The sequence below is a fragment of the Barbus barbus genome (genome assembly GCF_936440315.1).
Source record: "Barbus barbus genome assembly, chromosome: 40".
Classification (NCBI taxonomy): Eukaryota; Metazoa; Chordata; class Actinopteri; order Cypriniformes; family Cyprinidae; genus Barbus; species Barbus barbus.
In genome coordinates this window covers 21,801,984-21,816,435 of record NC_136718.1, presented here as the reverse complement: position 1 = coordinate 21,816,435, position 14,452 = coordinate 21,801,984, and the positions used below count along the sequence as shown (strand labels likewise).

At 36.0% G+C, this 14,452-nt stretch overlaps 1 protein-coding gene across 4 annotated transcripts in view; it reads right to left on the bottom strand.

Annotated features, from left to right (window-relative positions):
- Positions 1–318: 318 nt before the first annotated feature.
- LOC306859174 (pleckstrin homology domain-containing family G member 5-like) overlaps positions 319–14,452 on the bottom strand; it is a gene marked incomplete at both ends in the record, with an annotated part of 65,229 nt that continues 51,095 nt past the window's right edge. For 3 of the 4 annotated variants that reach the window (XM_079400071.1, XM_079400073.1, XM_079400074.1), the window contains 13 exons: positions 319–1,408; positions 2,887–3,828; positions 4,199–4,347; positions 4,477–4,592; positions 4,714–4,846; positions 5,274–5,393; positions 5,628–5,765; positions 5,865–6,014; positions 6,178–6,288; positions 7,396–7,596; positions 7,739–7,834; positions 8,010–8,180; positions 9,872–10,075. In XM_079400071.1, the coding sequence (XP_079256197.1) occupies positions 1,399–1,408; positions 2,887–3,828; positions 4,199–4,347; positions 4,477–4,592; positions 4,714–4,846; positions 5,274–5,393; positions 5,628–5,765; positions 5,865–6,014; positions 6,178–6,288; positions 7,396–7,596; positions 7,739–7,834; positions 8,010–8,180; positions 9,872–10,075 (2,541 nt within the window). Of the gene's footprint in view, positions 1,409–2,882; positions 3,829–4,198; positions 4,348–4,476; positions 4,593–4,713; positions 4,847–5,273; positions 5,394–5,627; positions 5,766–5,864; positions 6,015–6,177; positions 6,289–7,395; positions 7,597–7,738; positions 7,835–8,009; positions 8,181–9,871; positions 10,076–14,452 lie in introns of those variants that run through there. The other variant, XM_079400072.1, reaches the window with a different exon arrangement.

The following is a 14,452-nucleotide window of genomic DNA, read 5'->3' as shown; positions in this document are numbered from 1 at the left end:
AACAAGGTTATTTTGGTTCTTAGCAGATTTCAGAATTAATTCAACAAATGACAACAAAACAAAACAAAAAATACAACCATGAAGTGAAATGATACAATTATAGACCATATTTTATATATATATATATATATATATATATATATATATATATATATATATATATATATATATATATATATATATATATATATATATATATATATATATATATAAAACAATGCAAGCTCAATAAATATGACAAACACAAAAAGCCTAATAAGTAAACCTATAATACACCATATTTACTTTGGGCAGGGTGTTTTTTTTCTTTCTTTCTTTCAAAAAGTGAGCTCAGAAGGACTTGGTTTAGTAAAGCACCAGGCAGTTTCAGTTCAACCTTTCGGGTAACAGCAGTATCGGCAAAATCATAAGATCGCAAAAAAATCATCAATACATATGTTAATGTTTGAAAACTAACATGAGCTTCCACTTAAACCAAACACCCTATTCAGTGTCAGATGACCTCTAATAAGTGCTTATCTAAAGTCAGGCGACGATTCCTGAATCCTTAAATGTTATAAACCAAAATACAGATTTTTTTTTTTTTTTCAGTCCGTTTGCCTTTAATACCACATCTGCTGAAGCATTTCAGATATTATTTATGCATTTATGAATCTCACACAACACACTATACAGTAAGGGGTTCGATGTGCTCATGTATAACTTGTATAAGCCGCGTCAACCCAAAGATTTAATAGTATAAGCAGTTGCATGACAGAAATATTCCTGTCATATGAACATAACACTGGTCCTAAAGTAATGCGCCATAGTGGCTACTCAAGTTATCTGAAGTCAAACAGTGATTTGGTTTAGGTCGAGATTTTTAACTCACTCAAGTCATGAATTTGCACGCACACACACACACACACACACACACACACACACAGTGCAGTCAACATTAATCACTTTCGTCCTCTTTGTTAGAGCAGAAACACACTTAGAAAGCAAACAGGGTGATTATCGAATCCAAGATGTGGCGTTTTATTCTCATATTCTCATTTCCACTTCTCCACGTCATGTGACCCGCTGAAACCCCAGACGTCCCACGGTAAGGGTTTCGGTCACACTTTTTCTTTGATCAGTTTGTATATTGGGTTATCGTTCTGATAATGGCGCTCTCTCACCCAACGCTTTGACCTCTTAAGAAGATAGTTGTGTTTTACAAAGTGCAAGGAATTATTGAGTCTGTGGACATCCCTCCCGCAGAGAAACGACAGGAAAGCTACACACGGAGGAATCCATCTGACCGGGAGAGTTGAGCGAGAGGGCAGCCGGAGAGCTCACTGGGTAGAGTGCATTTGTGTCCCGCAGAATTCAGTCTCTCAACGCTGTCCCCAAAACGTCTGGGCCAGGAAGATGCTACACTTCTCTGAAGAGAAAGAGGATAAGAGTCAGAAAACTTTTTCAAATGTTTCAATGTCAATCCAAAGATAAAATTCCATCTGAGGGCAGGAGGAGGAATGTTGGAAAAGAGGCTAGAGATTTTTTAAATAAATTAAGAGCTGCAAAACTGCATTCAAAATAAAGGTTTATGTTTATGTACTGTGTATAATTATGTATATATAAACACACACACATACATGTATATATTAATGAAAACATTTTTGATTTCTATATAAAATATTTCTATATAAATTATAAGTATATATATATATATATATATATATATATATATATATATATATATACGCATATTTAAAAAATATATACATGTGTGTATTTATACAATCATATACAGTACGTATACGTAAACAAACTTATTTTGAATGTGATTAATTTTGATTAATCATTTTGCAGCCCTATAATAAATTATTACAATGAAATCAAATAGGTAATTATTTCCAAAGCCTCTTATATAAAGTAATTAAGTTATAAAAACAAATAAATAAAAGTATCCTGGCACCAAAATATCAATTTATCTATCTACTGCATTTTTCATAACTATTTTTTTTTTTTTACTATATATATTTACTATATAAGATTAATAACTACCATCTTATATGGTGTAATTTTTTAATATAATAACACAATTTCAATATATTATAACATTTCAATTTATACATATATACATACATATATATACACATACATACATATATATATACACACACACACATATACATACATATATATATATATATATATATACACACACACACATATATATATATATATATATATATATATATATATATATATATATATATATATATATATATACACATATATATATATATAAAAAGGGTGATTGATTGCCAATTATATAAGACAAAAATGTAAAATTGTATTTTATTAAATAATAAAAAAGAAAATAACCATTTAAATAAAATTCATTATAATTTAATTAAAAATAAAGAAAAATAGATTATAAAATTGTTATATTACATTATATTATAAAAATAACTTAAAATGTTTAAATTTTTCTTTTATCAGTAATACTGCTTTGGAACAAACTGTATTGTAAAAAGAGCAACATAAATTGAACAAATGGAATATTTGCTCAATTCGTGTAGCCCTGACTAATTGCCAGTGTTATAATAAAATAAAAATTTAATTTTTATTTAATTCAATGAAAATAAAAATGTAATTTCCTTAACTTAAAAAAATATTTTAAAACAACAAGAAATCTATATTAAATTGTTTTATAATTATTCCTTTTTTCTCCATATATCTTAGTTACTGCACACAATAAAAAACAACAACCAAAACATCACAAATAGCTTAAGAAATAAAATGTTCTGCATATGATTTTTAATTTCTGATAAATTTCTGTAAAAGCACAAGATGGAAAATAACAATTTACAAATTTTTTCCAAATACACATGCAATCACAAACATGACACTTACGAGGCTGTGAGCGTTGAGTTGAGCACCAGTGTGGTGCGTATCCTGTAGAGTTGGGCCAGTGTGAGTTTTTTGTGCTGCTGGGGTCTCTTACAGTGGCCCATTACCTCCAAGTCACTAGGGGGCGAGAGCTCCCCATCTGACGCACTGCTAGGAATCTGGTTGCTACCAGCCTCATGTGCAATTTTGGCTCGCCTCAATGTGTCCAAAAGCATGCCTGTGGGCAAGCTGCATGTGAGACTGTGGCTTTCATCCATCTCTGCATCCGTCGGGAGACTCTCGTCTGATTCAGCAAGGTTGAGCTCCGACAGGCTCCTGCTGAGTGGCGTTTCTAAACATTTAACCCTCTGTTCCCATGTGTGCCGACTTCCTGTGCGCTCCGTGGCTGCCCTGGCCACACCATGATTACTGTTATCATGGTGAACTGTGGACAGCAGGTTGTCCTCGGAACAGGATTTGACGGCGAGTCTCTCTAAAAACGGCAGGCGACACTGGACGGGCGGCCGGCGCCTGGGCTTTAGAGAAAGTGACACCGAGTTCTGAGATCCGAATGAACTTTTGTCTTCCTCGTCGTCTTCCTCTTCTGCATTTTCTTGCTCTTCATCTTCTGCCTCATCACCCGTCGTCTCCTTGTCGTCCTCGGAGTCACCTTCCTCTACCGGGGCCACTCGACTCTGGGTTTCCACCATGGACTCCGGTGAGAGGGTCCCATAAGCGCTGTCCATGGACATGGAACGGCACTGTGGGTCCAGGTATGAGCCCTCCTGACTGTCCGGATGGGGCTCAAAGTCCCGCTGTGGGACGTCAGAGTCAGGGTGTTGGGACAGACTGGCATCCTGGTCCGAATGCCCACCTAGGTCAGACTGAAGAGTAGAAGGATCCAAAGACGATCCAGACTCATCCATATCCATCACTGGCAGGGTTTCTGTGGAGCCATCTGATTGGCTAAGACAGAGAAACAATAATGTGAGTTTATCATAAAACAAAATGCCCAGCAGGTCAACTGATTTTTAAGTCAATTTTACGTTAAAATAAAATTTAAATAAAAAATGCATTAATTAGAAAAAATAAAAAAGGTAGTTATCATAGTATAATATATAATATAATATACATTTAGTCAACTAAGTGATATTAACCTTTTTTTTTAATTAGGTTGTTCCAAAGCAAGTTTACAGAATTATTTTCAAATCTGTAATATCATATAATATAAAAGACCATAAAATATGACAATTAAATTAGACCATAAAATATGCAAGTTATCTTATATAAATTAAAATAATAAAAATGAATTGCATTTAAAATATTAATAAAATACCTGTTGCTCTGCTCTTTGTGTCTAAATTGAGGTGAACTAGCTGTGGAGTTACAGCTGTCCTCATCTTCCCCCTGAGCTTCCTGAAGTCTTTTCTTCAGACAAGCCTTCTGTCTGCGAGCTTCCTCTGACCGCAACCGCTGCAGTTGATTCTAAAATTCATTTACAAGTTAGCTAAATCAGCACACTTTCTCTACTGAGAGAACATTTCAAATGATTTATAGTATCTGAAATGTCAAACAAAGATCATTACTGGTAATAATGGACTGGTAAGATTTTACCTGGACATTGCAAACTGCATCAGTCCAACTTTTCCCCTGGGTGGTGCTGTTGGCCTGGAAAGAGTAGGCAGCCACGGCGCTCTTGAACTCATTGAGGTAGATGAGGACAAACGAGCCTAAGACAGGGAAAGTAAAGAAAATCAGAACTATTATTATTTCACAACACAATCATACACACTTTGGTTCACCACCTTTGTCATATTAAATGTATAACATGGTTAAATGTTTCCCCCTCACCTGTGTCTTTGAGTTCTCTGCACACCACATTATGCAGGAGGAGAGGCTGTCGGATCACTTTCACCTTCTCTAAACGCTTCACTGGTTTAGTGATCAGCAGCAGATCAGTGAAAAGGAAGCAGTAAACATCCATCTACACAAGAAAAAACAGATACATGTAAAACATGACAAACTACAATACTCACAAGCAGCACTAAAGCTTTAAGGAATCATAAAGGGATATTTCCTGTCATTTACTCACCCTCACATCATTTAAAACCTGTATTCACTTGTTTCTTCTGCTGAACACGAAAGATATTTTGAAGAATGTTGATAACCACTGCCATTGACTTACAATGCATTTTTTCTCCATACAATGGAAGTCAATGGGAACAGAGATGGTTTAGCTACCAACATTCTTCAAAACATCTTCTTTTGCCTCCCACTGAAGAAAGCCAGTCTCACAGGTTTGGAATTTCATTTTGGGGTGGACTATCCTTTTAAGGACAGTGGCTACCATTAATGATTTTAAAACAACTACATTGCTAATGTTTCCAAATGCATTTGAAATCTGAACTAACCCTGCTGTCTTTGCCCTCTTTCATGCGGAGCGCCCCCTCCAGGTGCAGTTGCCTGATCGCTTCTGGTGAAGTGTCAATCATCGGTGCTGTCAGGTCAATTCGGTTGAACTCCTTTAGAGCCTGTAGACATGCATCAAGAAGAAATGAGGAAAGACTGAAGAGTTAAACAACACATAAATGAACTGCCTGCCACATAATTCATAGCCTGCTTAAACCCAAAGCAAATTTTCTACAAGAAATTATCATGAAACAATGCATTTCTATGAAGTCCATAATACTGTACGGCAGTGATATGTCTTTTTTTTTATTTCGGAGGCTAGATAATGGATTATTTGTACTGTACACAGTTCTTACCCTCTCCACCTCCTCACTAGCTCCCTCCACAGCCTCGTACGACTCCACTCGAGCCGAAATGGCGGCCAGTTTCTGCTGCTCCTGTTTTTGACGCATCTGAGAGTCTACACTGTTAATGAAGCTCTCCACACACGCCACCTGTAAACATATAAACAAACAAACATTTAGCACATTTGATGAACACACTGAAAAATTATAACTGGACCTCTGCGAGTTATAGCCTGCGAAGTGTCTAACCATTTTGTTAAGTGCATCTTTGGAGGTTTGGTCGTCAGTTTTCTTCAGGATGGTCTTCAGGAGCAGAGGGTACTTGGTTAGTCTCTGGTGCGGTTTGGCTAGCATGTCCGCTAGCTTCAGACGGTTACACTGTTTATTCGTTTCTGCCCACTGTTACGATAAAAAGATTCAATGATTACAAACTAAATTTAAGTCAAAAGGGAGAAAAGTTCATTTTCACTTTTTATATGCTTTATTTTACAATTTAATTAGCTGTTTTGTTCAGTTTTACTACTTGTTTACTATATTATCTGTTTAGTAGCAAGCTCCTCACCGTGATGTAGATCTTGAAGAGTTCGTTGTCTCTCAGCAGCGAACGAATGTATTCCATACAGCTCTCCTCCTCCATACAGTACCGCATATACGGCTGGAACCTGGATGCAAACTATCCATGCAAACAAAACGCTTTTAACCTCTCGAATGCCTGTATCTATTCCACTTATTTATCTAAACTATGTCTGTCTATCCAAAGTGTTTGAAAAAATTTGGACACACACACACACACACACATATATATACACATACATGTATACATACACATACAGTGTGTATATATAATATAATCTTAGTGCTGTAAAACGATTAATCGCATCCAAAATAAAAAAAAAATTATTTACATAATATATGTGCGTGTACTGTGTGTATATATATATATATATATATATATATATATATATATATATATAAAACACACACATGCATATATTTCAGAAAAATAGGTTGTTTAAATATATTTATGATATAAATTATATGAATATAAATATAGACATGTAAATTCATGTAAATGTTTTCAAAATATATGTTTGTGTATTTATATATACATAAATATGCATGTGTGTGTATTTATATATACATATAATATATATGCACATACATATATACACACACACATATACACATACATATACATATATATATATATATATACACACATATATATATATATATATATATATATATATATATACACACATACATATATATATATATATATATATATATATATATATATATATATATATATATATATATATATATATATATATATAATGTTGTCTTGTTTTTACAAGTATCTAAACATTCTTAAATTAAATTACAATTGAGAAGCCAAAAAAGTAAACTTACAATAAAGGAAAACAAGTTAATTTTTCTTACCCCATTGGCAGATGTTTATTGGAAGTCACTTAATTTTGATATATTGTTCAGGAAAATTACATAACCAGTCTTGTTTTCTGAAAAATATATCCAAATTAAGTGACTTTATGCTTAAAATTAAACTATAAACATCTGCCAATGGGTTAAGAAAAATAAACTTGTTTTCCCTTAATGCAAGTTTCCTTTAAGCAGTCACTTAATACTTTTTTTCAGAAAGATAGACTCAGTATCTTATTGTATCTTGATTTAATGTGTTTAGATATTTGTAATGAACGACAAGACAAAAATACAGAGGAAGAGCATGTGAAGTCTGCTGATTTACTCATGTGAGACTCACCGTACTGAACCCCTGCTCCAGGTCCGCGGGGTCGATCAAGCTCCGTGTGCTTCGCGCTTTCTCCAGCACCGGAAACATGACTTGAACCCACATAGTTGAGTGCAGACGTACAATGTCGTAGATGTTGCTGAAGAGCCGTGCGGGCTCCACCTCGAGCAGGAGACCGTTGTCCTGAAGATTCAGCAAGCCACTCAGGAACAGCTGCACAAACAACACAATCAGCATCCAGTTTCATTGTGGACGATTATTTACAAACAGCAACTTCCATTTAATATGTCTTTGAATCTTCTGAAACAGAAAAATGTACTGACAAACAGAAATTGAAATGGCTGAAGCAACTTACATCAGTGATGACCCTGAGTTTCTTGATGTATGTAGCCTCGGTTTGGATCAGTTCCCATATCGCCTCTTGCTGTTGAAACTGACGTCGACTTAGACTCTGAAAACAAGCAGAAAATACTCAGATAAATATCCTTCATCAGTGATTCTGGGATGCAAAATGCAATTGGTTAATGGGCCACCTGAGGGTAATTGTTCATGTGTACATGTGTTTGCTCTAATAATCAATAGATGGAAATGGTCCCATGATAGAAGATCAGTCAGTGTGTTGGTACCTCGGGGTCCTCCAGCAGTTGCCTCCAGCTGTCCTCGAGCGTAAGGTTCGGCTCCTCCTCTTCCTCCTCCCAGGAATCCTGGTGGAAGGCGAGCTGAGGAGGAACCTTGGGCAGACCGAACTGTGTGTACGCCTGCAGCTTAGTATGAAGCAGCTCCACGCGGTCCACCTCCTAACACACAGACATAAAGCAAATCATTTAGATCCTCTAGGATCCACATTGACTTTAAAAGAAAATAAATTAAAGAAATATAATAAAATAACAATATAAAGTCCATCTTTAAAACATTACCCCTTTCCATTTAAAAATAAATTATACTTTATTAACATGAACTTTACATATAATTTTACATTGTGATATATAATATAATTTCGTAAATGAGAAATGTAATTTGTAAATGTAAATTAACATTTATATTCTGCAAGAATACATTAAATCGATCAAAAGTAGCAGTACAGACAATGTTACCCATATTTCAAATAAACGTTGTTCTTTTGAATATAGTTTTTGTTGTTGATCACAGAACCCTTTTACAGTATAACAACTATAAAGAGTTCCAAACATTAACAAAGTTTGCAATTTAGCAAACTCGCAGCACAATTCACATCAGCAGACCACCAAAAACCGGCAGACAACTGAGGCGCTGCCTGTCTGTTCCAACAAAACACCCCCGACAGGGTTTATGACACCTTACAAACACCACCTTCTCTTTAACCTCACAATTAAAGCCCATCCATTCATGTCAGTGCTGCTCTCTGATGCCCCGTGTGCCACTGGGGCTATTGTCCTGTAATGGGATGGCCGGTGTACTTATGACAACGAGTATTTAGCATTGACTGCTTCCAAACAACAGAGGCCAGACACAGATGGACTATAGGCTGCCTGTAGTGGCCGCTTGAGATGGTGGTTTGGCCCTGGTTAACCCTTCTTTTGTGAAAAAGAGTCCCAGTGGGACACAAGAACACCCCCTGTTTGTCTTGTTTGGGGGTTTCATGGCTGACTGTGAAAGGGATGGAAGTGTGAAATGACAGGTGAGTGACAGCTACCGTCTCTATTAGTCATGCATCTGGTATAAATGCAGGCGAGGGGGAGTTTTTTTTTTTTGAGGCTCATGGAGATTTTGTTTGTTGTATTGTTTTAGTCATCTACTTGAGGAATTACAATTGCTCAAAATGTGTGTCAGTAATTCATAGTAACACTTACTCCAGTACAAAATCCCACACCTTCCGTTATCCTCTCACAATGAAATCCACCAACATATTTGTTTAGAGCTACTTTTGGTTATAAATGATGCTTGATCTGTGCATATTTCTCTCCTGATTGAGACAAAAACACTTTTCACTGGAGAAAGCAGTACTATGGACAGAGGACTTGTATTTTAGTTGAAAGCCACAATTTGAAGTTAAAAACATCTTGATGGATTTGTTTGTTACAAGCACGCAGCGTTAAGACATTAACTGATTGACCAGGGTTGTGTGAATTACTTGTGGATTATTGTGATGTTTTTATCAGCTTTTTGAACTCATTCCGACGGCACCCATTCACTGCAGAAGATCCAATGGTGTGCAAATGATGTAATGCTAAATTTCTCCAAATCTGTTCTGATGAAGAAACAAACTCATCTACATCTTGGATGGCGGGTGAGTACATTTTCATTAACCCTAACATACGATTCCAAGTTTATTTGAAACTAGATTATGGCGCAACCTACTATAAACATATTTCATCAGCCTCTAGTTAAAGTTTCGGTTTCTTTGACTCATCTTTACATGAGAACTTTTTACTGGAACTCACACCATGGAAAGCTGCACCATCACGTCCTACTTTCCTGAGGTTTTCAAGATGAGTGAGATAAGGTTTACCTTTCCAGATCCAGCGCCGAAGAACACGCTGATCCGACTGGTGGCACGGTTCTTCCAGTTGTCCGGTCCAGCGGCCACACCGGGCAGCGAACCTCCTGGAGGCACGCTTGGTATTGACCCGCCTAGCATGGTCAGAGTGTCTGGGGACGGGATGTTGGCATCGCCAAGAAACTCTGTCATGTTCTTCCGCCGACGGGCCTGACCCTGCGAGGAGCAAGAGATGGAAGATTGTAAGACCTAGGTGGGAATGACAAAATGTTTACAAAAGCAGAAAGATAGAGGTTTGTGAGAAGGATATCAGCCAGTATGTCAAGGACAACAGACCGAGAGATAGGAGAGAGACCGATATCAGTAACACCACCCTACAGAATGAGGGGGTGTGAGAGAGGTAAACAAGAGATTTAGAAAAAGATTGAGAGAGACAGGTGGGGTGGAAGAAAATAAAGTAAATGTACCAGCATTCTTCTAAAGTTTACAAACCACAACTACAATAAAATAAACAGGAAATAAGGGTTGGCACACATTTGTAATCACAATATTTTTTTAAAGTTAAAACCTGACCTACCTTATCTATCTGACAGACAGATAACTGTAAATTGCAATGGAAAATAACTAAGAAAAATAAAACCACAATAAATAACACTACGAAAAATTATTGAATTGCAAAAATAATAAACTAGAATTTGTTGACTGTAGTGAGTTTTTGCTTTGCTCTTAAATCAGACTTCTTCACAAATGATTTATGAATATTACCATTATCATTTAAAATGACATATCGCCCAACCCTAGCTTGACACATGGAGAAATTAGGGCGTCCGCAAAGAGATATTAACGGAAACGGTAATGGATTATGATTCATACCGATTTTTCCAAACAATAAGATCCTGCTGAACGTTACAATTTTCCCTTTACATCATACCAAAGTCAAGGAGGTCAGTAACCCTGCTCAGAAAGATCAAGACTGCTATTGTTTCATAAACAATTGTTCTGCTAGAGAGCATTGCAACATCTTTTTACTTCGACACACTCCCTCTTACGAGCTGCAGCGAGTTGAACAAACAAACAGCTGTTTAGTATCTAAGGAAGTAGTAATTTCGCTGAGCGGCAGCCAGTTGGGCTTGTTGACCCTTCGCCAGGGTGCAGGGAATTCCACTGCCCTGAGTGCCGTTACCCACAAACAACTCCTGCAAATTCCACAGACGGCTACGACATTTTTGGGGAATGCACAGAAAACAGGAAAGGTCTGAAGACAAAACAATGGAATTCCCTAAACAAACACGAGTGAAACTGATACCTGCCACAATAACAGAAGTATTTGATTTGAACACTTCAGAGACTTGTGCAGGTGTTACAATTAAATGCACTTCTAAATCAAGCACATTTCACTATATACAAAGACTTTTCAAAATGTTTTTGAAAGAAATCCCATGCGTACAAGTGCTGCATTTATTGGGTCAAAAATACAGTAAAACAGGAATATTGTGAAAAAGTATTTTTATTTAAAATAAATACTTATTTTAATATATTTTAAAATATCATTTATTTCTGTGATGCAAAGCTACATTTTCAGCATTATTACTCCAGTCGTCAGTGTCACATGATCCTTCAGCAATAATTCGGATATGCTGATTGACTACAAGGAATAATCATTATTGATGTTGAAAAAAGTTGTGCTGTTTAATATTTGTGATTTTTTTTTTTTTCCAGGATTCTTTGATGATGAACAAAGTCAAAAGATCACTGTTTATATGAAATAGAAATATTTAACTTTCTATTTCAAATTGCTTTAAAATCTTTTCTCTGTTGGCAGGGCAAATAATGAACATCCCTGCAATAGAACAAAAAAGAATGGCGGATTGGCCGCTATGCCCCCCTTGCTAAATTTAGAACAGAGGCAGAGAGACAGGCAGATGATGATCTTTGATGAGGGGATTTTTGCGGAATCTGGGGTGAAAGGATGAGGACACAGATGTCAGGAAATGTCCCCACTTTGAGGAAGATGGACAGCGGACGTCTGACTGCTGGTTATAACCACACTACCAGCACTAGGGATGAAAATTCAAGACAGAAATGGACTACTGGCACAACATTAGAAGTTACTGCCATAAAACAAAAAACACATTTAGGCGTACTGTCCATTTTTATGACGGTATCATGGGTTTTTATTATATTATGCACAACCAACAAAGAAAGTACTGTATAAACATCAATGAGTAACACAAATGGCATCAAAAGGAATCCTTCGGTTGAAAGCTACACATCTATAATTTACATGGCTCAGTAAATCAATATTTAACTTTCTTCCACCACTTAATTCCACTTACAAACAACATTCTTTATAAACTTTACAGAGCACCAGTAAAGCAAATAATTTCTCCAAAAGCTAAAAAAACAAAAAAAAAAACAGCAATTTCTTCAAACTCATGGAATGACACCCACTTTCCGATCAGCTGTAATGAGCAACTCTCATTCTCTGCAGACAGACTGAATGACCAACAAATTTATGAAGTGGAACAGGGTTCCTATAGCATCTGATCTACTCACCATGGAAGCGAGTGGCATGTCAAATGAGAGGTAGACCATGGTAATCTCTCAGCTGGGTTCACAGAGCCTGACCCATGCTAGAGCCAGCTGCTACGATCATTCAAAACCTCCTCTCTTCAAACGCTCACAAAAACACCAATAGATATACAAGTACAGTAGACCCTGCAACTCCTGGATGGGTGTTAAGAGAGTTCTTGAAAAAAAATAAAAAAATAATAAATCACTATTTGTAACTCAGCACCCCTTAATTTCCTTCTAAAAATATGAGGTGCATCAGGGCTCCCTACGAGGTCCTTTCTAGTTTCCCAATGCTTCTCAACCTGCAATAAGAGTTAAAGCTGTCCAACTGAGCCTGTCTGCCTGCATTACTGAATAGGACAGCCCAAACGTCATGGCAACTAGGAGGATCCTGTCCCATTGTGCGGGACAGGAAAAAGAGGTGTGGCTGCTTAAAGGCATAGGGTCACATGTGAAGAGGGAGGGGAGAAGAAGACAGCTTGCAGGGTCCCAGGAACACATCCTGGTACCTCAAAAAGTTGTCAACATATTTTTCCATTTAAAAATAATCCTTGTGTACAGAAAAAAAAACAATTACACATTTAAGAAAAGTACATTTAAGACTATTACAATCAGCTTAAAATCATATTTTACATTACAAAATGGTTACTGTGAGTATATTCATTTAATCAATTTAATGATTTAGTCTATCATCATAAGAGAGAGTTTCTGATGATCCTCTGGATTTACGATAAAATGAAAGTGACAGCATCCCATTCTTCCTTACTGTAACAGGGAAATGATCTCAGCAATATGAAACTTTGGGGAATCCCAGACTATAGTATGTGCTGCAACAAGTATTGAATTTCTGCATCGTTATTATGTATCCAAACAAGCCATGGCCTACTTAATGACGTGTAAGCTCTACTTTTACATAAAATAAACATGTTCATCATCTTTAATGGAATGACTGAGTGAGTGAATGATACTCCTTAATAGAGTCCCAGCCCTGGACCTGCAGGTTTAGCACATTAATAACTCATTAGAGAGCATGTATGCATGACCTGATGTATACTGAAATTATACATAATAATAGATGCAATATATAATAAGTCTATAATGATAATATATATAATGTTCTATAAATCCTTAGTAACATTTACTTTAGTATTGTAATGTCTAGAGTGATATTCGGAGGCGCAAAATGTAGGACGGAACTGGTCTTTATTGAATCGAAGACCAGAAAAAAGGCAATAAATTCATTTTATTAAAATGCTGACTAAAGAAATCTGCAATAACTGAATTACACAATATGTTCCTAATGATTTTAGGGAATATTTTATCTAACGCAAAAAATTATTTCTTATTTTTGTCTAAATATTTTTCTTCATTACACATCTTTGGTCTTATTTCGTATTATTGTATGTTGAAAATAACCTAATTTACATTGCTATGCAGACGCTGTGAAAATGCAGTCTATGCTAGTATTTGTAAGATATATATTCAGCATATTTTACTTAACCTGTTATGTATCTTAATTATTTAATCTATAAACTAGTCATTAAAACAAGTTTTTTTATAAGAACGACATTCCTTCAATTTTGATCAACAATAATGATCAACGAATTGGAGCAGGTCTGTCAAATAGCCTTCAATTTTTAGTTTATAACTGCATCTGTCTTGGATGTAGACTGGTGAAGATTTATTTTAATAAACCTGTCTGTGCGGAGTATGAAATGCACCTGCATGCAGGGAGGCGCCCGCGTAATGAGTTGCATTTTTTCCTGAATATGAAATAACTTAAAATCAGTTCGAAACTGATTTTATTTCAGTAAACTCATAATAACAACAAAACATTGCTTTTGTAAAATAATGAAGAAAAAAAATAAACGAAAAAACTGGACACGCTTTCTGCATCTCTGAATCTGAAGCGCGTTACATTGGATTATGAGTATTAGCTTTAGGGGGCAGCTCTATTAAATGCCCACTATAGACGTCTCTGTTAAAGTTTTTAAAGCATTTTAGCTGCGCATTTCCATG